Source organism: Dendrobates tinctorius, unplaced genomic scaffold (genome assembly GCF_039654945.1).
Source record: "Dendrobates tinctorius isolate UK_male_01 unplaced genomic scaffold, ASM3965494v1 ptg000140l, whole genome shotgun sequence".
In the NCBI taxonomy this organism is placed as follows: Eukaryota; Metazoa; Chordata; class Amphibia; order Anura; family Dendrobatidae; genus Dendrobates; species Dendrobates tinctorius.
The window spans coordinates 1,792,933-1,820,813 of record NW_027361808.1 but is presented as its reverse complement, the minus strand read 5'-3'; the positions used below and the strand labels follow the sequence as shown (position 1 = coordinate 1,820,813).

General features: G+C 46.1%; 1 protein-coding gene across 1 annotated transcript in view; it reads left to right on the top strand.

Moving 5' to 3' along the window:
- The first annotated feature begins 937 nt into the window (after nt 1-937).
- Nucleotides 938-27,881, top strand: part of UNC93A (unc-93 homolog A) — a 284,218-nt gene continuing 257,274 nt past the window's right edge. The window contains exon 1 of the mRNA XM_073545094.1: nt 938-1,100. Coding sequence (XP_073401195.1) covers nt 1,014-1,100 — 87 coding nt within the window. The 5' untranslated portion in view covers nt 938-1,013. The remainder of the gene's footprint in view (nt 1,101-27,881) is intronic.

Below are 27,881 nucleotides of genomic sequence, written 5' to 3'. Positions count from 1 at the left end.
TAAGGCTCATCCATAACACATCTTGTGTTCAGGTGATATCAAGATATAGATTTTTGCAACAGCACATGATTCTACTGTTTACCAAAAATGTAATGAGGCCTACAAAGAAAAGAATACAGTACCTACAGTCAAATATGGTGGAGGCTCAAAGATGTTTTGGGGTTGTTTTGCTGCCTTTGGCACTAGATGCCTTGACTGTTTGCAAGGCATCATGAAATCTGGGGATTACCAAGGATTTTGGGTTGTAATGTAGTGTACAGTGTCCGAAAGCTGTTTTTTCTTCTACTAGGTCATGGGTCTTCCAGCAGGACAATGACTCCAAGCAAACTTTAATAAGCATCCAGAAATGGATAGAAGCAAAGTGCTGAAGGATTCTGAAGTGGCCAGCAATGAGTCCAGGTCTAAATCCTATTGAACACCTGTGGAGAGATCTTAAAATTACTGTTCGGAGTAGACACCCTTCAAATATGAGAGACCTTGAGCAGTTTGCAAAAGAAGAGTGGTCCAAAATTCCAGTTGAGATGTGTAAGAAGCTTGTTGATGATTATAGGAAGCGATTGATTGTAGTTATTTATTCCAAAGGCTGTGAAACCAAATGTTAAGTTGAGGGTGTTCAACAATTTTGTCTGGACCATTTTTGGAGTTTTGTGTGAAATTTGCATTTTCCCCTCTGTGTTTTTTGTGTTGTTTCAATACACACACAGGAAATAAATGTGTATAGCAAAACATGTAATTGCAATAGCTTTGTGGGAGAAATACTTCATTTTGTGGGACAATTTCAAGAGTACCAACACTTTCGGCCATGACTGTATAAATTGATAATTTATGCAAATCCTATGCCCTTTTGCTCTTTATTGCTGTCGGACAAGTCAATCAATAACCATTTTGAATATAAATTATCTTGGCATGTTTCAAGTCCAGAGTCTTTCACAACACAGCAACACAACACTCCACCTTCTAAACATTAAAACACCAGGTTGCCTTTGATCAAGACAGGAAACACTGCAGGAGAAATGGCTAAACACTTAGTGAATATTCTTGTTGTATCTTTTGGATTTTTGCTATTATTTACTGCTTTTGGAGGGCTTCAGAGTTTGCAGGTAGGCAAACTATGTTAAACTTACCATGTAATGCTGCAAATGGTACTTTTTTTTATAAATTGTATATTGGCATAAATCAATATTTTTTTAATTTGTTAATGGTTACTTAACCTCTTAGGCTATGTGCACACATATTTTTTGGTGCTGCGGATTTGTCCCCACGGATTTTGTAAAAATCCGCAGGTAAATTTCAGGTCAAAAGACCTGCGGATTAGGCTGCGGTTTAGCCCTGCGGTTTATCACCTCTACAATGGAGGAGATGGGAAACTGCAGCGGAATCCGCAGAAAAGAAGTGACATGCCATTTCTTTCTGCGGATTGGAAACTGCAGCAAAACCGCTCGGAAAATTCCGCAGCATGTGCACAGCGGTTTCCATTTACATAGAGTAAACTGGTACTGTACAACGCAGCAGATTCTGCTGCGGACCCGCAGGGAAAGAAAAGCTGCGGATCCGCAGAAAAATCCGCAATGTGTGCACATAGCCTTTATGAACAGGCCTGAAACAGTCTTTGGGTATGAGCACACGTTGCGGATTGCTGTGCAGAATTTTCTGCGTGGAATCTGCATAACTTGGCAGAATCCGCAAGTCAAAATCCATGCGTTTTTTATGCAGATTTATTGCGGATCTTGTGCGGATTTGGCATGCATTTTTCACCTATAATGGAATGGGTGTAAAAACGCTGCAGAATCTGCACAAAGAATTGACATGCTGCGGGAAAAAAATTCTGCACAGCAAATTTTTTTCCCCATAGAATAACATTGTACTGTAAATTACTTGTGGATCTGCAGCAAATATGCAATGTGTGCACATACCCTTAATGACTGGCCATTTTTTTTTTTTCTTTTCAGCTGCTATAATTTTCATCAGCTATAACCGTTCTGTTTTCATATATGTGACTGCATGAGGCTTTGTTTTATATGCAACACGTTGTATTATTTTTTTGCACTGCTTAGGTGCACTATGCATGTAACCCATAATGTGTCTAATTTTTTGTGCAACAAATATCAAAAAAGAGATTTTCATTTATTGTTTTTTTAACTATTCAGGTTTCACACTAAATAATCAGTTGAATGAATTGTCTTGGTTATTACGGTCGCATAGCTACCTAATATGTGTGTGTGTGTGTTTATTTCTTTCATGTACAGTACCAGTCAAAAGTTTGGACACTCTTGGCGAGGCATATCTGTTCATTTAAAGTCATTCCATATAAAGCTGCCTGAAAGAATGGCAAGGCTTTGTAAACCTGTCTTTAGAGTAAAATGGGATTATTTGAGGAATCTAAGGTTTAGGCTGAGTTCACACGTGGCGTTTATTTCGCGTTTCCGCGGCGGTTTTAACCGCGCGATTTTGCTGCGAAAAATAAGCATCCCATGCATTCCTATTGGATTCCGCAATGCTGTGCTAATGCTGCGGTTTTTACCGCGGCGGAATCGCTTCGCGGTAAAAACGCAGCATGCTCATTATTTTGCGGAATCGCGGCGATCCCGCACCCATAGGAATGCATTGTTCCGCTTATTTCCCGCATGTGGCTGTGCAACATGCGGAAAGTAAGCAGAACATTTGCGGATGGTACCCATGGTCTGGAGGAGAGGAGACTGTCCTCCGGGCTCTGGGTACCATATCCCTGTAAAAAATAGAATTTAAAATAAAAAATATTGTTATTCTTACCTTCCGGCGTCCTGCGTAGCCGTTCCCAGTAATCCTTTGCGAAAATGCCCGCGATGACGTCGGTTCTCGCGGGATCGCGAAGTCTCGCGGTCATTCGTGCGACGTCATCGCGAATTACCGCGAGACGTCGCGATCCCGCGAGAACGGACGCCATCGCGGGCATTTTGGCAAAGGATTACTGGGAACGGCTGCGCAGGACGCCGGAAGGTAAGAATAACAATATTTTTTATTTTTTTTTACATTCTATCTTTTACTACTAATGCTGCATAGGCGGCCTCAGTAGTAAAAGTTGGTCACACTTGTCAAACACTATGTCAGCACAAAGGGGTCCCAGGTGGTGCACAGGAGCCACAGGCAGCATAAAGGGCCCTAGCCAGCACACAGGGCCCCAGGAAGTGCACAGGGCCCCAGGCAGAGTACAGGGGCCCCAGGCAGTGCACAGGGCCCCAGGCAGCACACGGGCCCCCAGGCAGAGCACAGGGGCCCCAGGCAACGCACAGGGCCCCAGGCAGCGCATGGGTCCCCAGGCAGTGAACAGGGTCCCAGGAAGAGCACAGGGGCCCCAGGCAGTGCACAGGGCCCCAGACAGCACAAAGTGGCCCCAGGCAGCACACAGGGGCCACAGGCAGCACAAAGGGGTCCCAGGCGGTGCACAGGAGCCACAGGCAGCATATAGAGCCCCAGGCAGCACACAGGGGCCCCTGGCAGCGCACAGGGACCCCAGGCAGCACACAGTGCCCCAGGCAGCACACAGGGGCCCCAGGAAGCGCACAGGGCCCCAGGCAGATCACAGGGGCCCCAGGCAGTGCACAGGGATCAAGGCAGCACACAGTGGCCCTAGGCAGTGTGCAGGGCCCCAGGCAGCACACAGTGGCCCCAGGCAGCACACAGGGGCCCCAGGCAGCATACAGGGGGCAGAGACAGTGCACGGGGCCCTACACAGTGCACAGGGGGGCATAGAAAATGCTGTCTCTGCCCCCTGTGTGCTCTCTCTGCCCCTCTGTGCGCTGTCTGGGACCCCCTGTGTGCTGTTTGGGGCCCCTTTCTTGAGTATACCACTTAATCCTGTGCGATGTCTAGAGCCCCTATGCAATGTGCAATGTCTGGAGCCGCTCTGCGACGTCTGAGGCCCCTGTGTGATGTTTGGGGCCCCTGTGTGCTGCCTGGAGCCACTGTGTGCTGCCTGGGGCCCCCGTATGCTGCCTAGGACACCTGTGTGCTGCATGGGGTTCCTGTGTGCTGCCTGGGGCCCTGTGCACTACCTGGGGTACCTGTATGCTGTCTGGGGCCCTGTGTGCTGCCTGGGGCCCTGAGCGCTGCCTGGGGCCCCCGTGTGCTGACTGGGGCCTTTGTTTGCTGCCTGGGGCCCCGTGTGCTGTCTGGGGTCCTGTGCGCTGCCTGGGGCTCCTGTCTGCTGCCTGGGGCCCTGTGCGCTGCCTGGGGCCCCCGTGTGCTGCCTGTGGCCTCCGTGTGCTGCCTGGGGCCTCCGTGTGCTGTCTGGCGCCCTGTGCATTGCCAGGGGCCCCGTGTGCTGCCTGGGACCCCGTTCGCTGTCTCTGCCCCCTCACGTGCTGCCTGGGGCCCGTTTTTGATGGTTCTCAAAAGCGTGAAATATCTGATCTACAGCAGCCAGGGTATATTCTGACCCGGAGGGGTATAACCTAGCCTAGGCCAATTTATACCCAGTGGGCTATAAACTGGCCTGGGGCCCCATGTGCTGCTTGGGGCCCCTGTGCGCTGCCTGGGGCCCCCGTGTGCTGCCTTGGGCCCCGTGTGCTGCCTGGGGCCCTGTGCGCTGCCTGGGGCCCCCGTGTGCTGCCTTGGGCCCCGTGTGCTGCCTTGGGCCCCGTGTGCTGCCTGGGGCCCTGTACGGTTCCTGGGGTCCCCATGTGCTGAGTGGGAACCCGTTCGCTGTCTCTGCCCCTGTGTGCTGCCTGGGGCCCCGTTTTTGATGGTTCTCAAAAGCGTCAAAAATCTGATCTACAGCAGCTGGGGTATATTTTGACCCGGAGGGGTATAATCTGGCCTAGGCCAATTTACACCCCGGGGTATAGTTTTGCCTAGGCCAGAATATACCCGGGGTTAACCCCGGTTATATTCTGGGTGGGGGGGGTTAATCTGGCCTGTTACACCGGTATGGCCAATTGATTAGCCTGCCCATGTGTACAAATAGTAAAACCAATGAAAAACCCACACGAGCAAATATGCACAAAACAAAACATATACAAAAAAAATCAAACTGAGCGATCACACAGTTAGTAGTGCAGATTTAAATTTGACCTTTTGTTGAACCCCATAAGATATGTAGTATTTGACATCAGAATCCAGTACGTTTCTCTGTTGAGAAGAGCTACAGTATATAAGAAAATTCACATAAATCACAGTGTACATGATAAACAACATATGTAGAGATGTAATTCAGGAATTGGTATAGTCTATGCTCACTATTATTAATGGTGTCAAAAATAACTGGTGTTATTTCCATACATACATCATGTGTGTCACGCTGCAGCACTGCAGGTAAATGTAAACTCCACTAGATGGCAGCAGAGTGGAGAAAAGGCTGAAATCCTGCTTAGAGCAGACCAGCAGAACTGCAGCGAGGCTACCACCAGATGTCAGCAGAATAGTCAGATAAGTAACATAGTAACATAGTTTTGAAGGCTGAAGGAAGACCTTATGTCCATCTAGTTCAGCCTATTTTTAGTGCAGCTGTTCTGCATTGTTGATCCTGGGGAAGGCAAAAAACTCACAGAGTAGAAGCCAATTTTCTCCATAGGGAAAAAAATTCCTTCCCCTAAGCTGGGTCAACCATCTACCTATAATATTATGTTATTCGTAACCTTCTATACTGTTACTCACAAGAAAAGCATCCATTCCTTTCTTAAATTCATTCAGTGAGTTGGCCATCACCACTTCCTCAGGAAGAGAATTCCAGAGCCTCACTGCTCTTACCGTGAAGAACCCTCTTCTATGCTGGTGCAGAAATTGTGTTTCCTCCAAACGAAGAGAATGCCCCCTTGTTCTTGTCACAGTCCTTGGTACAAACAGTTCATTGGAGAGATCTCTGTATTGCCCTCTGATATACTTGTACATATATATTAAGTCCCCCCTAAGTCTTCTCTTTTCTAGAGTAAATAGACCTAATTTTGATAACCTTCCTGGGTATTGTAGTGAACCAACTCCATTTATCATTTTAGTAGCCCGCCTTTGAACCCTTTCAAGTTCAGTAATGTCTTTCTTGAGCACCGGTGTCCAAAATTGCACACAATACTCCAAGTGTGGTCTGACAAGTGATTTGTACAGAGGGAGAATTATGTTTTCATCTCGTGTCCCCAGACCTCTTCTAATGCATCCCATGACCCTATTTGCTTTGGTGGCAGCTGCCTGACACTGGGCACTCCAATTTAGCTTCTTATTGACTAAGATGCCTAAGTCTTTTTCCATGTCTGATTTCCCCAGCAGTTTCCCATTTAGTAAGTAATTATAGCATCTGTTTCTCCTTCCCATGTGCATAACCTTACACTTATCTGTGTTAAAACTCATTTGCCATTTTTCAGCCCAATTCTCCAATTTACTCAAATCTGTCTGTAGTTGCAAACTGTCCTCCTTTGTGTTAACTACCCTACATAGTTTTGTATCATCTGCAAATACTGATATTTTACTGTGTAAGCCATCCACTAGATCATTAATAAATATATTAAATAGTAGAATAAGCTGGGTCGATACCAGAGAGTAGCGTAGTACCAAGGGGAATCCCAAACACAGAGTCAGAGGAGCGCCAAAAGGTCAGTATCGGTCCATAGCAGAAGTACCAGAAGGAAGAGACAGAATCAGGTCAGAGCCAAGGCAGTCGAATACTGGGGAATCCAAATGCACAGGGATGCACAGAGTCGGGGCGAGAAGAGAGGAATGAACAGACAAAAGAGAGCTAAACGCAGCAGGACACATCAGGGTTTCACCAGAGCCAGCTACACAAGCTGTAGGCAGGAAATATAACTGGCACTGCCTACAGGATGCAGAGCAGAGAAATAGCAGACCTGACAGCGGAACGAGGCAGAGAAAGTTAACCCTTGACATGAACAGACCGGGAAAGGAGAGACAAGACCCAAAACCTGGTCTGGATCATGACAGTACCCTCCTCTCAACGTGGGCCACCGGACCCCCAGGTTTCCCAGGATAATGTGCATGAAAAGCTTGTACCAAACGATCAGCATGGTCTGATCGCGCCGGGACCCAATATCAATCCTCAGGACCGTAACCCTCCAAAGTACCAAGTACTGAAGTGAACTGCGAACCATCTGAGAATCGACAATACATTCAACTTCATACTCAGTTTGTCCATCCACAGAGACAGAAGGTGAAGGGTGTGGAGACCCAGTAGAGGAAAGTACAAATGACTTAAGAAGGGACTTAGGGAACACATTGGGAATACGAAGCGATGGAGGAAAGTGTAAACAAAAGGCAACTGGATTGACAACCTCAATGATCTCATAAGCATCAATAAACTTAGGACCCAGCTTAATGGAAGGAAGTTTCAGACGTACAGTATGTTCTTGGTGGACAATCACACTTTATCTCCTACAAGAAACTTAGGTCCTACAGATCGTTGCTTATCAGCAAAATGTTTCTGTTTACCTTGAGCCACCCCAATGTTCTTCTGGACCTCCCTTCAAACCTCCCCCAACCATTGAACCACTGAATCAGCCCCTGGACACCCTGAAAATTCACCAAACTGGAGGTGAAAACCGTAGTTGCAGAAAAGCGGAGAGGTGCCAGTGGACTAAGTAACCCAATTATTACATGCGAAGTCAGCCACGGGCAACGAGGAACACCAATCATCCTGCTGGGACATGTCATCACAACGCAAAATCTGTTCTAGAGACTGATTGGTCTTCTCTGTCTGACCGTTGGTCTCAAGATGGTAGGCAGAGCAGAAGGTCAAGCTAATACCCAATCTCTTGCTAAACGCCCTCCAAAATTTGGACACCCCTCTGTCAGACACCAAATTCAGAGGCACGCCATGCAACTGCACAATGTGCTCAATAAACAACTTAGACAGTGTTTCAGCGTTAGGTATTCCTGCTAAAGGAACAAGATGCACTTGTTTGCTAAATATGTCAACCACGACCCAGACCACAGTTTTGCCATTGGAAGGAGGGAGATTAGTGATAAAATCCATGGACAAATGAGTCCAAGGTGTCACGATCCATTTTTGGATTTGTCAGATTCGGGATTCTCTTTTGTAAACTTTTTCTCTTTCAGGCCATCAGGGGGTTAATGTCAATTTTGCCCCCCGGTGGCCGCTGGTGTTAGGTCTGCTGATGGGTTTTCCCCCCAGTGGCTGCTGGTGTTACTGCATGGTGATTAATCTATGCAGGTGGGTGCCACTCCCTCTTCCCTTTATAAGCCCACCTGGTGCTGCAGATCACTGTTGGTAATACTGGTCATTTGCTAACCAACCTTGGTGAAGACTGGACCTACCTGGTGCAGAGGGGGTTCAGCTTATCTGGAGCAGTGGTATTGCTGCTGGATGCTGATCGGGTGCCTTACTCTGCAGCTTGGAGCATTGGCAGCAGATAAAGTTAAGTTTTGGTTTTTGGTTGCTTGAACCCCGTGGTGTCTGTTTTATCTTTCCTTTAGTTTTGGTTTGAGGTGCAGTTCACTTTATTCCCTGTCTAACATCCTGGGGAGGCGGTTTAGCTCAGGGCTTAACAGGAAATAGGGACAGGTCAGGGGTTTGGGCCTCACTACCATCAAGTGTAACCCCAAGTTAAGGAAAGTCAGTGCATCTCCTTAGCCTGAGGGGCAGTTCAGGGGCCCAGATTCCTCATCCTCTGTTTTCCCATTACTACCCCGTCACACAAGGTCTATCCGGAATTGGCTATGGAACCAATTCCCAGGCCGGACGGTTAGGGGAAACTTTATCACGAGCACACATATCACAAGCAGACACAAACACAGCAATGTCAGAAGACATGGAGGACCACCAAAACAGTCTAGCAACAGATCTCTGGGTGGCTGCGACTCCCTGGTGTCCACTGAGAGCAGATTAGTGGAACTCCCGGAGTACCCTCAACCAATACTGAACTGGGACAAAGAGCTTGTTATCGGGGAATGATGGAGGAGCAAGAGACTGAGCCTCATGGATTTCAAGTTCCAATTCGTAAGAAACCCCATCTACGACCACCCCATGCTGAAGAATGGAGGAAGGAGGTTCGGGAGGAGATATCGAATACAAGCTGCGAGATAAGGCATCGGCCTTGACATTCTTGAAACCAGGCCGAAAGGTGATAGAAAAATGAAAATGTGAGTCAAACATTTGGCAGAGTTAATGTAAGACAGGTTCTTGTGGTCTGTAATCACCATGATCCGATGAACAGCCCCCTCCAAAAAATGCCTCCATTCTTCAAAAGTCAATTTTATGACTAATAACTCCCGATTCCCGACATCGTAATTTCTCCACAGGAGAAAATTTCTTGGAGAATAAGGCACAAGGTCTTAAGTTAGTCAAAATGTCTCTGAGACAGCACCGCCCCCACTCCCACCTCTGATGCGTCCACCTCTACAGTGAATGGTTCAGATGGATCGGGCTAGACCAACACAGGAGCAGACATAAAACATTTTTTCAATGTAGAAAAGGCTTCAACTGTGAGAGGACCAGTTTTTACAATCAACCCCCTTATGAGTGAGATCAGTGAGAGGCTTGACCATCTGAGAAAACCCCTTAATAAATTTGAGATAATAATTGACAAAACCCAAAAAATGCTGAAGACCCTTGAGGTCTCAACAATGGCCTGTACCTTTCCAGGGTCCATACGAAACCCATTGGCAGAAAGGATGAACCCCAGAAAGGATAGCTATTGGACACAAAATGTACACTTCTTAGGTTTAGCGAACAGAGAGTTCTCCCATAACCTCTGAAGAACTGCACGTAAATGATCCATATGAGATTCATTGTCAGATGAAAAAACAAGATTGTCATCTAGATATACCACCATAAAGTGCCCAATGAAGTCAGAAAATACATCATTAATGAAATTTTGAAAAACCGCTGGCACGTTCGTGAGACCAAAGGGCATGACCAAATTTCAAACAAACCCTCAAAGGTGAGAAATGCCTTTTTCTACTCATCCCCCTCCCAAATACGGATAAGCTTCCTTTGAGGTCCAACTTGGAAAACCACTTAGCCCCCGATAATTGGTTGTAAAGATCTGGAACAAGCGGAAGGGGGTAGGTATTTCTCAATGTAATTTTATTTAATTCCCAAAAATTGAGGCAAGGGCGTAAACCACCATCTTTCTTTTTGATAAAAAAGAATCCATCAGCCACAGGAGAGACAGAGGGATGGATGTGATCTTTACGTAAACTTTCTGAGATATAATCTTTCATAGCGGTACATTCCGGGCCGTAAAGATTGTACAAACAGGCCTTGGGCAATTTAGCACCCAGAATGTGATTAATAGTACAATCATAGGGGTGATGTGGTGGCAAGACCTCAGCCTCTTTTTTGGAAAACGCATCCTTAAAATCTTTCAGGTGCTCCGGAATACCCTCCAGATTAACAGACGACACCAGAGCAGCAGAAAGACAACCATTTGAACAATTAGGACCCAATTTCACAATATCTCGAGATTCCCAGTCAATAACTGGACTATGCAACTGTAACCAGGGTAATCCCAACACCAGTCCCACTGGAAGATTATCCAGAACATAACATGAAATTCATTCCTGATGCAAAGAACCCACGTTGAGGAGAAACTCCTCAGAGACAAGCTTAACAATATTCTTAACCAGCGGTGTCTTATCAATGGTGATGATATGGATTGGAGTTTCAAGCCTAACTGTCCCAATCTTACTCTTGGACACCAAGCTCGAGTCAATGAAGTTCATGGATGACCCACAGTCAACAAAAGCTGAAGTGGGTGTGTAACCATCCCCACAACAAAGTTCCACCTCCAACAAAATCTTTTGCTATCAGGAAAAAGGTACCTGGGAGTCTAGGTGACCTCCTCGGCAATCACCGAGACTTAGGCGTTTCCCGGCAACTTGTTAGTCGGTGGGCAAGAGGGGCAGTCCTTTTTCCAATGTCCAGGACTTCCACGATAAAAATATAATCTCCCTTCACATCATCGCTTCCTCTCCTCCTTGAGGTTAGTGGCCCCAACTTCCATAGATTCCGCACATGGCATCACTTCAGAATTAGCAGGATATAAAGGAACCTCTCGCTGAATTACTCCTCTCTCCCGCAACCTCCAATCCATACGAATGGCCTGAGACATGGCCTTCTCCAAGGTGCTGGGTCGCAGATGGAGAGCCAGAGCACCCTTAAGATGATCTGACAGTCCCCTCCTCTCCAGGACACTTCTGTGGACCATCGTCTAAACTCTGAACAATACCATTCAGCAGTGAGTTTATCCTGGGAGAAATCCATGATCGTGTCTTCTGCCACCCTGACCCGGTCTGGTTCATCATAAATCAGTCCTAAAGCCTCAAAGAACCTATCCACAGTCACACATTTAGGGGCAGTAGCAGATAAAGAAAAAGCCAAAGTTTGAGGACCCTCCCAGAGTAAAGAAATAATTATACCCACCGGTTGTCTCTCATCACCTGAGGATCAAGGTCTAAGGGAGAAAAGCAGCTTACAACTCTCCCTGAATGTACGGAACTTCTCCTTTTCTCCTGAAAAAATATCTGGGAGCCAGACCATAGGTTCAGGAGAGTGTAAAAAAGACATCCATGGGGTCCAAGTGCTTACAGGCTGATTGTGTCATAGAACACTGAAAAGACTTAGCCGTCTCAGGAAGTTCCCTCTGGAGTTGATTATGGGAAGTGGCCAGGGCTATATGTTCCACAGACAAATCCTGCATTATTAGACATCTGATCCGCCAGGGTACAAAGCGGATCCATGAACAGAAGAACAAGGGAAAAAAATGTGTCTATGGCCAGTTATAATATCACGCTGCAGCACTGCAGGTAAATGCAAACTCCACTAGATGGCATCAGAGTGGAGAGAGGGCTGAAATCCTGCTCAGAGCAGACAAGCAGAACTGCAGCAAGGCTACCACCAGGTGGCAGCAGAATAGTCAGACAAGCTGGGTCGATACCAGAGAGTAGCGTATTACCAAGGAGAATCCCAAACACAGAGTCAGAGGAGAGCCAAAAGGTTAGTACCTGTCCATAGCAGAAGTACCAGAAGGAAGAGACAGAATCAGGTCAAAGCCAAAGCAGAGTCGAGTAACAGGGAATCCAAACTCACAGGGACACACAGAGTTGGGGTGGGAAGAGAGAAATTAACGGACATGGGCAAAAACAGCTAAATGCAGCAGTACAAATCAGGGTTTCAACAGAGCCAGCTACACACGCTGTAGGCAGGAAATGTAACTGGCACTGCCTACAGGATGCAGCGCAGAGAAATAGCAGACCTGACACCAGAACAAGGCAGAGAAAGTTAACCCCTGACGTGACTAGACTGGGAAAGGAGAGAAAAGACCCAAAACCCAGTCTAAATCATGACAATGTGCATCTCTGCATCCCACATTTATAAAAACCCTTATTGTTTAAACAGGACCCAATATAGTGGCTCTTTTAGCTTAAAAACTGCAACCATTATGAATTATAGTCCTAAGTTTGTCATCCTCAAATAACACCTGAAGATATCTGTTAATAATACATTTTATCTCACAAAACTCCTTACTATATGGGGTGCCGAAAATCGGTTTATTACCATTAGGAGATTTGTTACTATGTTTTAAGAGATCTTGCTTATTTATGTTGGTAATTTTGTTCATTGGAATAAAAAACTTTTTTATGGCTGAAGAGAGTGCTGGTCTTTGCCTAAACTTACTGATTACTGACTGTTCACCCTTCTCGACCCACGTTACAAGGAGAACTTTCGATCTTTCCTTCCTGTGGTGTAGAGAGCTAGTAGAATGCTGCTATAGAAGAAGGCTATAGTCAGAAAATGAGTACAAAAATTCCCAACTGACAATGCTGGCGGCAGTGGTCAAATTCCTTAGGCAACCAAGGAGGATAGATGAGGGAAACACACACCAGGTCCAACAGAGGTAGTGGAACACTATCAAAGATCTGGAACAGTTTCATTAGACCCTCTCAGCGCCCTAGTGCTGATGCACAGAGTAATTTGACAAAGAAGGAAAAGTTTTGTAAGATGGTGAAGGAGTACCAAGCAAACCATACTAGCATCCTCTGTGATTCCTCTGTGCCGTGCAACTATTGGGTATCGAAGCTGGACCCTTCACATAAACTGTCTCTCTACACCTTGGAGGTGCTGGCCCACCTAGCTGCTAGTGTTTTGTCAGAGTGGGTTTTTAGTGCATCCGGGAATATAATAACTAATAGGCGCATCCTCCTATCAACTGCAAATGCTGACAGGCTGACTCTTATCAAAATGAACAATGCACCAGATAACAGCGAAACATAAATCCAATTCAAATGTTCCTTATTTTCTGGTATATTCTCATGTACCCCTTCCCACCCAAAAAAGTGTATACGATTTATGGTTACATTTATTTCTTGTCCTCCTCTTCCTCCACCATATCACAGGGTAATCATGCAGTTCTTGCTCATAATTTTTAGAAGGTCATCAGGCAACCCTAGCTCATAATTTTTAAAGGGTCACCAGGTGGCTCTTATTCATAAGTTTTAGAGAGTAAAAGCCATCGTTCATAATTTTTAGAGAGTTATCATGCAAACCTTATTCTTAATTTTTTCAGGGTGTGTATGGGTGTCTACATGTCTTCCTGGGTCTATTGCAGTCCCTCCTTGCAATTTTTGGCAGCCTTTGCAATTAGTGCATGGGCTTTATGATTCTAGGAGTCCCACTACCTAACAATTTTAACAGAATGTGTATGAGGCCCTCCTTTAGGTCTAATACATTGTGTATCAGAGTCCCTCTTCCTTCTATTTTTTGACAGTCACACAGAATACGTGCCCAGATAAGATAATAAAATGTTAAGATTACATTTACCGATGACTATTGGTGGATTTAGTTTTATTTCCCCCTCTACTGTATGATCTACTGTAGTCATAAGCTACCGGTAAATACAGTAAGAGAGAGACCGGCTATTAAGGGGTGGATTAGTCTTTTTTTCTGTTTTTAATTTTGTATGGTCATTATACAGGAAAGAATGCTTCCTAACATTTTTCCTGTAAAATCCATTTTCTCTTTGGTTTTGTATGTTTTATTGTCAGTGGCGTTCCCAGTAGCATCCTGGGAGTTAGAGATGCATCCTGACATCTTCCTCATTATGTTCTCCTTCCATTAGAGCGGTTTCATGATCCAGGTTGGGGTTTGCTTTCTGCTTCCTGACCTGGTCAGGCGGGGGTTAACCTTCTCTGTCTTACAAAATGATGCAAAATTTGTCTGTAGAGCATAGGGCCTTGGCTACGTCCCACCAGCTAGTACAGAGAGAGCTGGCTGAGACAGTTAAGATTGCCTGAGGTGCTGCCTCGGCATCTGTCAGTAAGGATGGTGATGTTACTGACGCTTCTATGCATTCCCCTGAACCTTCTGTTAAACTCCCTGACACCTTATCTGGTGAGAAGGAAAAGTTCCGTGTGTTCAGGGAAAGTTGTAAATTGTTTTTTTCCCTTAGCCCTAGATCGTCGGGGAATGAGAGCAGGTGGGAATTATCATATCTTTACTCAGGGGAGGTCCGCAGACTTGGACGTTTTCTTTACCCCTGACCACCCAGGAGAGAGTGTCTGTAGATAGGTTTTTTGACACCCTAGGACTAATTTATGATGAACCTGACCGGGTCAGATTGGCGGAGGATACAATCATGGGTCTCTCTCCGTGGAAGCTCTCTGCCGAGTGGTACTGCTCAGAATTTAGGTGATAGTCCCCCGAGGTGACCTGCAATGACTCAGCGCTCAAGTGCCAATTTTGGAGGGACTATCTGATCATCCAAAGGATGCTCTGGCTCTTCCACCACCACCCAGTTCCCTGTTCCAAGTTCCGTATGGATCGGAGACTACGGGAGAGAGGAGTCATGCAATGAGAGGCCCCGATGCTTCCAGTAAAGCCAGAGTTGGTACCTCAAGCTGAACCCAAGGAGGTGGGGCCAACCACCTTCAAGGAGATGGCAGAGGGAAGGCAAGCTCAGCTTTGACTGTGGTGCTCTGGGACATAGGAAGAAGGACTGTCCCTCTTGTCCTTTGACCTCCAAGGTGTAGGGAAACACCCAAGTCTGGGTAACTGTCGAGCAGGTTACCCAGACTCTCAGGTACATTTTTACTAATTTATTAAAGTACTGCTTAAAGTGGAACTTGGTGTTGGGAACTGTCACGAAGTGCTTGGCCCTGTGTGACGTGACCCAAAGATCGGTCGGTCACTAAAACAACCAAGACAGACAAGGGGACAATGGGGACACAAATAGGCTGGTTTCACATTCGCGTTAAAACAACGCTGCGCCCTGCGTCGTTAAGCCCCGCCCTGAACCGGCTCCCTGCCCGCCCCATCCAGGATCACCGCCTACTTTCGCATTTGCACGCATGCGATCGGCGCACCCTATCTTTAGCATAGGGTGCGCAGATCATGCGCTGCCAGTGTGAAAGTAGCGTGCTGCGCAGTTTTGACGGTGCGCCGTGCGCGCCGAAATGCAACATGTTGCATTTCGGCGCGCACGGCGCACCGTCAAAAGTGCGCAGCACGCTACTTTCACACTGGCAGCGCATGATCTGCGCACCCTATGCTAAAGATAGGGTGCGCCGATCGCATGCGTGCAAATGCGAAAGTAGGCGGTGATCCCGGATGGGGCGGGCAGGGAGCCGGCTCAGGGCGGGGCTTAACGACGCAGGGCGCAGCGTTGTTTTAACGCGAATGTGAAACCAGCCTTACAATGGTGGGCCGTACAATAGGGAATGGGGAAGTGGACACCTCCTGCACTCCCCTAAGGAAGAGCCCTGAACTCTCCTCACATTCCCTATACAGGTTCTTTCAACCTGTCGCCGATCAGGATACCTCAGCCCTCACTCACCCTGCACCTATCCCTCAGTAGGGAATTGGTAATTGCGGACACTGGTCCCACCGCTGCACTAATACAACACAAGGGAAAATAATGGACAGGGAAAAACAAACAACTTAGCTTTACCTGCTGCAAATGCTCCCAGCAGCAGAGTCAGGCACCCGATCAGCATCCAGCAGCAACACCACTGCTCCAGATCAGCTGAACTCCCTCTGCACCAGGTAGGTCCAGTCTTCACCAAGGTTGGTTAGCAAATGACCAGTATTACCAACAATGAGCTACAGCACCTGACGACCTTTTATAGGAAGGAGGGGGGTGGTCACCACCTGTTGGCTAATTAAACATGTAGTAACACCAGCGGCCACCCGGGGGGCAAACCAGCAGCAGAGCAAATACAGTTGTAGTTGTAGATTTTGCCTTGGCGTGGCGGGGTGGCTCAAGATATTGATCAATATTTTGCTAAATGTCTCATTTTGAATGCAGTAAGATATGTGCATATGCACCTCATGTTATGCGTTCTGACCACTGGCAGTGCTGGCTCTTCTCTTTTTTTATTACAGTTGTAGTAACACCAGTGGTCACCGGGGGCAAAAACCCATATTAACCCCCCAGGGCCTGAAAGGAAAAAGGTTTCTATAAGAGAATCCTGACTCTGCCACAGATCCAAAAATGGATTGTGTCATGAACTGTTTTATGCCCACTTCGGCTGTTGTGGACTGTGGGTAGTCATTGAACCTGATTTACTCTAAATTGGTGGCCAATTGCAAGTTAGGGGCAGTTAGATTGGAAACCCCCATGAATGTTGTGGCCATTGATTCTACACCCCTCACTAAGGATGGTGTTGTGAGTTCATTTTCCCCTTCACCGTCGATGTCTGATGAACTCCCTCTTCTGGTGAAGGAAGGTAGTGAGGCTGATTACCAAACACCTGATCTGGTAGATGATGACTGGGTAACAGGAATTTCTGACTGGATATAAGGCAGCCGACGCCCTTCTGAGTCGCTGGTGATTTCTCTGCTGGATTCTTGGCGACCAGTCTGATTCCTGCTTCCCAAAGATAAGTTTTTGCTCTGCTATTGAACTTATTAGTTTTGTTTTGTTTACCTTGCTTTTTGGAGTTCAGCCATCCCCATTCGGGGGTGTGCTGAGTTCCATTTTTGTCTCTGATCAGTTTGTCTCTTTGCTCTGTCTTCAGAATTGACCTGAGTGCTGATATAGTCATTTTGAAGTCCTAGCGACTTCAGGGCCTGTTTTTCCTATCAGACAGTTGGGACATTTTTTGGGAGGGTTTTTTTTACAGATTGCAGACAGCAGATTTTCTATCTTGTCCTTTTTAGTTAGCTTGGGCCCAATCGTTTGCTCAACCTATCTTTCTATCTGTGTTAGTGTTTTCATCTTGCTTCACCGTCATTATATGTTGGGGGCTGCCTATTGCTTTGGGGTCTGCTCTGGGGCAGTTTAGATTTTCCCTTTCTTTCTTTAGGCCTATTTAGTTCTCCGGCTGTGATCAAGGGGCCTAGGTCATCGTAGGAACCCCCCACGGCTAATGTTAGTTGTTGTGGATAGGATCAGGGGTCTGCAATCCGATAGCTTCCAACCTCTCCGGTTTTCTGGACATAGCTTGTATTTTTGTTTTTTCCTCCTTCAGTGACTCATTCATAACAGAATCACCAGCCATACCGCAGATCCTAGGGTACTCAATAGCAGGAAAGAATTGTAAAAAAAAAAAAAAAAGAGTTTGTCAGAATTTTTTTTTTTTTTGTGTTTATTTTTTCCTCTATGTCTCTGAGGCCGTAGGGGGAATTTTTTTTTTTTCCCAATGGAGATGAAGCAATTGTCTGATCGTGTGGAGCAGCTCACTGCTGAAGTGCGGGGAATTTCCGCCTATCTTGCTCATTCACATGCTGCTGAACCAAAGATCCCTACTCCTGATGCGTTTTTTGGGGATCGGTCTAAATTTTTGAATTTTAAGAATAATTGCAAATTATTTTTTGCCTTGAAGCCTAACTCGTCGGGTAGCTCCACGCAGCAGGTTAAAATTGTCATCTCTTTGCTGCGCGGCGATCCCCAGGATTAGGAGTTTTCTTTGAAACCTGATGATCCTATTCTTACTAATGTGAACGCATTTTTTCAAGCCTTGGGGCTGTTGTATGATGAACCTAATGCTATTGATCAGGCTGAAAAGGCCCTGTTGGCATTGAGCCAGGGTCGGGATTCTGCAGAGTTGTACTGTCAAAAATTCCGAAAGTGGGCGGTCCTTACTACCTGGAATGATGGTGCCTTGGCAGCTCTCTTTCGGAAGGGTTTGTCAGAAACCGTAAACGATACTATGGTGGGATTTCCTGTTCCCTCTGGTCTTGACGATTCTATGTCATTAGCCATTCAGGTTGATCGGCGTTTGCGTGAACGCAAAACCGCACGAGAGGTGTTGCCACCTGTTGAACAAATGTCTGAACCTATGCAATGTGATAGAGTTTTGTCTAGGGCGCAACGTCAGGAGTTCAGAAGGCGTAATAAGCTGTGTTTCTTCTGTGGTGATGCCTCGCATATTATTTCTGTCTGCCCTAAACGAGAGAAACGTTTTGCACACACATTTGCTGTGGGTGGTGTTCAACCTACGTTTCTTCTGGCAATTACTCTGATCTGCTCCCTGTCCACATTTTCCGCTAAGGCTTTTGTGGATTCGGGAGCAGCTCTGAACCTGATGGACTTGGATTTTGCTAAACGTTGTGGATTTCCTATGACACCTCTGCGGACGCCTATCCCTTTGAGGGGTATTGATGCTACTCCTTTGGCGAAGAATAAACCTCAGTTTTGGACCCAGGTGGTAATGCGGGTCGCCCCAGACCATCAAGAGAATTGCAGATTTTTGGTGTTGCATAATTTGCATGATACCATTGTTCTGGGGTTTCCCTGGTTGCAAATCCATAATCCAGTTTTGGATTGGAAATCTGTGTCTGTGGTGAGTTGGGGTTGTCGGTGTGCCCTTAGTGATGCTCCTGTTTTCTCCACCTCTCCCCAGTCGCATGATGTTCCTGACTATTTGGCTGATTTTTATGATGTATTTAGTGAGAATGAGTCTGCGTCTTTGCCTCCTCATAGGAGTTATGCAATTGAGCTGAGCCCTGGGTGTAAATTTCCCATGGGTCGACTTTTCAATTTATCTGTACCCGAGCACGAGGCTATGCGATCCTATATTAAGGAGTCATTGGAGAAGGGTCATATTAGACCATCCTCTTCACCCTTGGGTGCTGGGGTTTTTTTTGTGGCTAAGAAAGATGGGTCATTAAGGCCTTGTATTGACTATCGTTCCCTCAACAAAATTACTGTTAAATATCAGTATCCGTTACCCCTGATTTCTAATCTATTCTCCAGAGTTAAAGGTGCTTGCTGGTTTACAAAGCTTGACCTCAGGGGGCGTATAATCTTATTCGCATTTAGCATGGGGATGAATGGAAGACGGCGTTTAATACTCCGGAGGGACATTTTGAGTACCTGGTGATGCCTTTTGGGCTCACTAATGCCCCTTCTGTCTTCCAGTGCTTCATGAATGATATTTTCCGAGACTTGGTGGATACATTTTTGATCATCTATCTGGATGATATTTTGATCTTTTCCAAGGATTGGGACTCTCATGTGGAACATGTTCGGACTGTGTTCCGGATTTTGAGGGAGAATTCCCTGTATGTCAAGGGATCGAAATGCCTTTTTGGTGTACAGAGGATTTCATTTTTGGGATTTATTTTGTCTCCATCAACTATTGAAATGGACCCGGCCAAGGTACAGGCCATTTATGGTTGGGTTCAGCCTACTTCTTTGAAGGCCCTCCAGAAGTTTTTGGGTTTTGCTAATTTTTATCGGAAATTTATAGCTAATTTTTCTGGTATTGGCAAACCATTGACTGATTTGACTAAGAAGGGTGCTGATGTGCTGATTTGGTCTCCGGAGGCTGTTTCTTCCTTTCAGGAGCTGAAGCGAAGGTTCACTTCTGCTCCGGTTTTGCGGCAACCTGATGTCTCACTCCCGTTTCAGGTAGAGGTGGACGCTTCTGAGATTGGTGCAGGAGCTGTTTTGTCTCAAAAAGATCCTGTAACATCTAAAATGAATCCCTGTGCTTTCTTTTCCCGAAAGTTCTCCCCATCCGAACGTAACTATGATGTGGGGAATCGGGAACTGTTAGCCATGAAATGGGCATTTGAGGAGTGGACACATTGGTCGGAGGGAGCTAAACATCAAGTCGTGGTCCTTACTGACCACAAGAATTTGATTTACCTGGAGTTGGCCAAACGCTTGAATCCTAGACAGGCTAGGTGGGCCTTGTTTTTCACACGTTTTGATTTTGTGGTCTCTTTTCTTCCGGGCAGTAAGAATGTCAAGGGAGACGCCCTCTCTAGGAGTTTCTTTGCTGATTCTCCTGTTGTGACCAAGCCTGCTACCATCTTAGGTGAGGGGGTAGTTCTTTCTGCCATCTCGCCCGATTTGAGACGTGCTCTGGAAGAGTTTCAGCAGGACAAACCTGAGCGTTGTCCCATTGGAAAATTGTATGTTCCTGACCAGTGGAGGAAGAGAGTGATGTCTGAAGTTCATTGCTCTGCATTGGCTGGTCATCCAGGTATTTTTGGTACTAGAGATTTGGTGAGTCGGTCTTTTTGGTGGCCCGCCTTGTCTCATGATGTCAGGAATTTTGTGCAGTCCTGTGGGACTTGCTCCCGGTCTAAACCTTGTTCTCGCTCTAGTGGGTTGTTGATGCCTTTGCCGGTGCCCAGGAGGCCATGGACCCATATTTCAATGGATTTTATCTCTGATATGCCTGTCTCTCAGAGAATGACTGTTATTTGGGTGATTTGTGATAGATTCTCTAAGATGGTCCATCTTGTACCACTCCCTAAGTTGCCATTTTCCTCAGAGTTGGTGCCCTTGTTTTTGCAACAGGTAGTTTGCTTGCACGGGATTCCTGAGAACATTGTATCTGACAGAGGAGTTCAGTTTGTGTCTAGATTTTGGAGGACTTTCTGTTCCAAGCTGGGAATTCAGTTGTCCTTCTCCTCTGCGTTTCACCCTCAGACCAATGGGCAGACAGAGAGAACAAACCAGACTTTGGAGTCGTATTTGAGATGTTTTATTTCTGCTGATCAGGATGATTGGGTTTCATTTTTGCCCTTGGCCGAATTTGCTTTAAATAATAGAGCTAGTTCTGCCACTTTGATGTCACCTATTTTTTGTAACTTTGGGTTTCATCCTCGATTCTCTTCAGGGCAGGTGAAGCCTTCTGCCTGCCCAGGTGTTGACACTGCGGTGGAAAGAATGCACCAGATCTGGGACCAAGTGGTGGATAAGTTGTCTCTCTCCCAGGAAAAGGCCCAACGGTTTTCCAACCGGCATAGAACCATTGGTCTCCAGTTTAAGGTGGGTGATATGGTTTGGTTGTCATCAAAGAATATCGCTATGAAGGTGGCTTCTCCAAAGTTTAAACCTAGATTTATTGGACCTTACAAGATTTTGGAGATTCTTAATCCAGTCTCTTTTTGATTGGCTCTTCCTGTTACATTTAAGATCCATAACATGTTTCATAAGTCTCTGTTAAAGAGGTTTGTTGAGCCAGTAGTTCCTGTGGTGGCACCTCCTGACCCGATATTGGTTGGAGGTAATATGGAATATGAGGTTGAGAAGATACTGGATTCCCGCCTGGCTAGACGGAGACTCCAGTATTTGGTTAAATGGAAGGGTTATGGCCAGGAGGATAATTCTTGGGTCCCTGCATCCGATATTCATGCTGAAAGATTGGTTTGTGCCTTTCATCGGGCCCATCCTGATCGCCCTGGTGGCGTGGATGAGGGTTCGGTGACCCCTCCTCAAGAGGGAGGTACTGTTGTGAGTTCATTTTCCCCTTCACCGTCGATGTCTGATGAACCCCCTCTTCTGGTGAAGGAAGGTAGTGAGGCTGATTACCAAACACCTGATCTGGTAGATGATGACTGGGTAACAGGAATTTCTGACTGGATATAAGGCAGCCGACACCCTTCTGAGTCGCTGGTGATTTCTCTGCTGGATTCTTGGAGACCAGTCTGATTCCTGCTTCCCAAAGATAAGCTTTTGCTCTGCTATTGAACTTATTAGTTTTGTTTTGTTTACCTTGTTTTTTGGAGTTCAGCCATCCCCGGTCGTGGGTGTGCTGAGTTCCATTTTTGTCTCTGATCAGTTTGTCTCTTTGCTCTGTCTTCAGAATTTACCTGAGTGCTGATATAGTCATTTTGAAGTCCTAGCGACTTCAGGGCCTGTTTTTCCTATCAGACAGTTGGGACATTTTTTGGTAGGATTTTTTTAAGGATTGCAGACAGCAGCTTTTCTATCCTGTCCTTTTTAGTTAGCTTGGGCCCCATCGTTTGCTCAACCTATCTTTCTATCTGTGTTAGTGTTTTCATCTTGCTTCACCGTCATTATATGTTGGGGGCTGCCTATTGCTTTGGGGTCTGCTCTGGGGCAGTTTAGATTTCTCTACTGACCCCTAGCGGTGTTTGCTCAGCGCTACAAGTCTTGAGGTGAGCTCCTGTTACCTCCCTTCCTTGCCATCTGGTGGTTTTCCCTGAATTGCACGACAAGTGGTATTTTATTTCATTTCTGACATTTTCCTGCCTCCCCAGCCCTCCTGTTAGGGTCTTCTGGAAAAATGTTTCCCAATGACTTCAATTATTCTGGTTACTCGAGTTGAACCCGTCCCAGTGTCCCCCTTGCCCAGTTCGAGTACTGAGCCCTCAGGCATTTTAGTGCTTGATCATCACTAACACAGTTTTATAGTCTGTAAAAGATGATACTAAAATTAGTGATGAGCGAACATGCTCGCCACTACTTGTTACTCACCCGAGTATCACTGTAGGTGTACTCGGCGAGCACCGAGCATTTCCGCGATTACTCGGCGGGAACTCAGGTCTCCACCCAGCATTTTTGGTGGACCCAATCATGCTGCAGGGATTGTCTGCCAGGCACAGCATCATCAGGGGTATAAGAGACCTGACGCCGCCCTGCTTGGCGCATTCAGCTCCGAATTGAGAGAGTGTAGGGAGAGCGGCTGCCTTGATAGGGATTTATTAGTTAGTGTGGGGTCTACCATCCTAAATACTCATATCCAGCTAAACCAACAGTCGTTCTAAGGACTAATTCTGGAGTATATAGGTTCCAATGTTAGGCAGGCAGGGTAGTGTACGTCGCTCTATACACATCAGTGCAAGGCCTGCAGGCACTGTATGCGTGTATATAGATCACTGCATACTGTACATCAAGAGGGTCCATTCCCTTCCTGTGTTTTGGTGCTGCTGCTGCTGCTACCTGTGCTATATATTAGCCGTATATACCTAGCCTCAGGTGTAATTGGAATACACACATTTTTTAGTGTGGTATCTCCGTGCAGCTCATATCTGTGCGTGCTCAAAGTTTGGCCAGTTTATGGCTGTTTCTTTTTTTTTTTTTCTTTGTTTTTCAAATAATTTTTATTAATTTTTCATAAGGGAAGGAAGGGTGAACAAAAGGGAAAAGGGAATAATATAAAACTTTTATAATAGATGCTTTGCAAAACATGCCATACAATATACTTCGTAAACATGAAACATTTTACTGTTGTATTTATCTTAATAGTATTAAACTAAAGACTAAACTAACCTAACACTACTACCAATCCAGACGTAATCTTTTTTTTGCCTGGCTGTCACTTTTGGTGAAATACAGCAGTATTTTGCAAAAAAAAAATACAGGTCACACATTTTTTGGTGTGGTATCTCCGTGCCAGTTCATATCTGTGCGTGCTCCAATTTTGGCCAGTTTACAGCTGTTTTCTTTTTTGCCTGGGTGAAACTGTACTTATGTACAGCACTATTTAGCCAAAAACTTAAAAAAATTAATACAGTCTGCTATCTCAGGTTGAGGCCTGGTGTATCTGTGTTGGAAAAATCTTTGCTTCGCAGGCATACGTTGGATAGTTCTGTCTGCTAGCCTTGCTCTACTCATTATTTTGGGTTTTCAAAAGTGAACACAAAACCTCCAAAAAAAATAATACAGTCTGTTATCACCAGGCTGAGGCCTGCTGTATCTGTGTTGGAAAAACTTTTGCTTCGCAGGCATACGTTGGATAGTTCTGTCAGCTAGCCTTGATCTACTCATTATTTTTGGTTTTCATAAGTGAACGCAAAACCTCCCAAAAAATTAATACAGTCTATTATCTCAGGCTGAGGCCTGGTGTATCTCTGGTGGAAAAATATTCGCTTTGCAGGTATTCCGATCACATATAATTTTTCTCCAAATAAATCCATTTGTATTGAGCTTTTAAAATATTTCAGTAGTCCATTTAAAATGGGCAAAGCAAGGGGCAAGTGATGGGGAAGTGGACGTGATGCGGATGGTGCATGCAGAGGATGAGGCCGTGGCCAAGCTAAAAGTGGGCCACAGCAAAGACCCACATCTTCGCGCTCGACCTTCCTGTCCCAGTTTCTAGGGGACCGCACCACACCACTATTGAAGCCAGAGCAGTGTGAAGTGGTTGTTGGTTGGATAGCGGATAATGCTTCCAGTCACTTAGCCACCACCACCACCTCTCCCACCCAGTCAAGTATGAGTAGCCGTGAGTGTGGACCGGATATCACTCACTATTCTGACTCCTCCTGATGACTGTGAGTCCCAAGTGTTCTAACTATCAGCTTCTTAGATAATTGTATAACTTGTACTCACAAAACCAGACGTCCTCAGATAGTTTTAACTCCACTGGCAATGCAACTGTAGAAAGACAAGGAGAAACAATGCTGATTTCTTCCAAAATCTTGTATTAGTTAACAATGGACAGTAGGTAAAAAGGGGTAATTTGTACAGGGAGTACACATGCATCTTGAGTAATGGCTGCTGTCGGCTAAACAGAAGAAGAAGGGAGGAGGAACCTAATACAGAGCTCAACTACAGGAGGGACATAGGGACAATTTTCACACAGTCTAATTCTACCTAGCAACAACAGGGAATTTTGCTGATTGGAGGAAGAACAAAACAAAGAGAAATATGCATTACAGGTTGTTCCCATTCGTGGGACACAACACTCCCCGTCTGAAATCGTCAAATTTCATAAGTCCTTGTGTGAGATAAGGAGAATCTGTCCCTCGACATCGTGAAACCTTCAATGAGAGGAGAAAAGAAAAAACAATGCAACAGAATGCAGAAATCAAGTCCATACTTGTAGTAAAAATGTAGAGCTTGAATAAAAAATGAAAAATGAGTCCAATAGAAACCCATCTTCGGATTGGGGAAGCCGCAACATGCCAACTCTTCCACCAACCCAACAGTAGAAGTTCCAGTCCATAAGGGGAAGTTAAAGTTCAGTTGGGTTCTGATCCTGTGTCCTAGCACAGCAGTAGCATGCGAAGGTATGCTCCCCGCCATGGCAAAGTCCAGTGACTAAGATACATTCATGTGTTTCCTGTTCGAAGAAGCCAGCAAACTGAAACACTTGGAGAGGTTCCTGCAGCTGTAGTCTTCATAGATGCATCGTGAGAAACGTAGACTTGTCTCTTGATGATGGTTGAAAGAATCTTTAAAGAACTATGGTGCAGGACTTGGGGTTGCTGTAAGGCCTTTAGGGACTTCTTCCCCGTCCCCCACCTTTGCTGTCTCTGAGATGGTAACATAGTGTTCCTGTTGATGCCCCGAGTAGCGAGCTGTCTCAGTGATGCCCTGCCTTGAACTGCAATGGGTGTTTTGAACCCCAGAGGACTGTGGATGCTGTTTTGAACAGGCGAGGCTCCTCGTTCGATAGGAAGTTCAACACAGGGTGATGCTTGGGAAGTGAACGTGCCTTTTTCAACATCCGGCAGTATGCTGAAGCTGCATTGCGTGGGGCAAATGCTAGCGCCATCGGTAAGAGGAAGGCTGTTGAGAGAGGGGCTCTCACTCTGAGCACTGAAGTCTAGCATGGATTCGGCTTGACCAGGTTTGTGATGGAGATAGGCATCAAAGGTTGAGAACTCAGCAGATACTTGCTGTGAATCCTTTGGCAACTCAGTCTTTGTGGGAAGGGAAGGTGAGGGAGCTACCCAGCTGTTATACCTGACATTGGTGGGTTTGATGCTCGTGACCCTGATGATCACCTTGTCTTCCTCTGTTGGTGGTGAGTTGTCCTTTGTTGTAGGACCGAGTGTTGTTAGCTCAAGGTTGTAGTCTCGAAGATAACGCAGACTTGAATTGTCAGATGGTTGTTGCTGACATTTAGTGTCATTTGATTTCTCCTTCGTCCAGTAATGGCCTGGGTCTGGCAGGGGGGACAAGTCATGGTGATCTGATGTGATAAGCGTTTTGTAAGAGGAGATGTTGCTAGGATCCTGTGTCTGGTCGCTACAGACATTGCCGATGATAACCCAGCCTAGCTCGAGGCGCTGAGCATACAGTTCATTGAGTAGTCCGTGGATTTGTTGACGCATCTTGTGCAGTCGTATAATGTCTCTGCCGAGGAGAATTAGGATGTCTGCCTTGTCGTCCAGGGGTGGCATCTCTTTGGCTATCATTCTGAGGTGAGGATGCTGAAGAGCAACTTCTGGCGTTGGGATTTCCTCCCTGTTGAATGGAATTTGGTTACACTCAACAAGCATGGGTAGTGGTATCTCCATGGCATCCTTCTCAAGAGAAGTTATTATGAGGCCACCGGCCCTTCTTCCAGAGGTTTTTATAACGCCGCTGCAGGTGCCCAAAGTGTAAGGATAGACGTCTCCTTTTAAGTCGAACAAGTCGAAGAGTTCTGACCTGGCCAGTGATTTGTTGCTGTGGTCGTCCAGACTAACGTACACCTTGACTGCCTTCTCTGGATGACCCTTGGGATACACCCTTGATAGGCAAATCTTCGCGCAGGACTTGTCTCGAAGACCTTCTCCGCAGACTTCGGTGCATGAGGAAGATACTGCAATTTGGCTTGTCGCTTGGTCTGAACTCTCCCCGCCATGGCTTGTGGTGGGAGAAGGTGTAGATGCAGAGTCATGCTATGATGGATGGAGCGCTTGTACATGGTCTTCGCTGTCGCACTCTAGACACTTGATGGCGATGACACAGTCCTTCTCAAGATGTTCAGTAGAGGCGCAGCACCTGAAGCATACTCCAAACTTCTTCAAGAGCTCCTTTCATTCTTGAAGGAGTTTCTTCCAGAAGCCGATGCACTTCTTTAGGGGATGTGGCAGTTTGTGAATTGGACACTGGCGGTTCGGATTTTCAACCTTCTCACCTTCACTGCCTTTGTCTGGCGCTGATGTCGGTGTAGGCAGAACTTCTGTCTTTTTTGCAGACACCGGACCACTGCGGTTGCTGTCATGAGAGCACGAAATCTTGTACTTAGGGAATGGTGCAAAGCCGCTAGGTTCTTCATAGCAGAAGCTGGGGTCAGTTTTGCACTCTGCAATTTCCTTGATGAAGTCACAGAAGAAGGAAAATGTAGGAAAAGAGACTTGATTGGCTTTTTTGTACTTTGACCCAATAGTGGCCCACTTCTCTTGTATATTGTATGGCAGCTTAGAAACTATCACGTTAACGCCCCGAGCGGTATCCAGATAACTGAGACCAGGTAGGTGCGTGTCTGCCTTGGCTAACTGGAGCTCTAGGAGTAGGTCACTGAGCTCTAGGAATTTTGAACTCTCCTTGTCAGATATTTTGGGGAAATCCTGCTGGTGCTTAAACAGTGCATTCTCTATGGCTTCAGGACTGCCGAAGCTATGTTCCAGTCTTTCCCATGCAGCCATGAGTCCAGCTGCTGAATTACTGATGTGGACGGATCTGAGCCTCTTGACCCGCTCCATGGATTGAGGTCCGAGCCACCTGATTAGCAGATCCAGCTCTTCAGCAGCAGTGATGCCAAGGTCACTAATTGTGGCTTTAAAGGTATATTTCCAACTTCTGTAATTCTCAGGCTGGTCGTCGAATCTTGTGAGACCGGTGTTGGTGAGTTCTCGGCGTATTATGAGCCTCGCAAAATGGGCCATGTCTGTTCATTCTGACTTTGGAGAAACATTTGCTGGCTGAGTGATGCTGTTAGCGTGGGTATTAGCTTCTTGGTTCAAGAACATGGGAAGATATGGAGTGGCGTAGGCGTTTAGACCAGCAACCTGTTTGTGACAT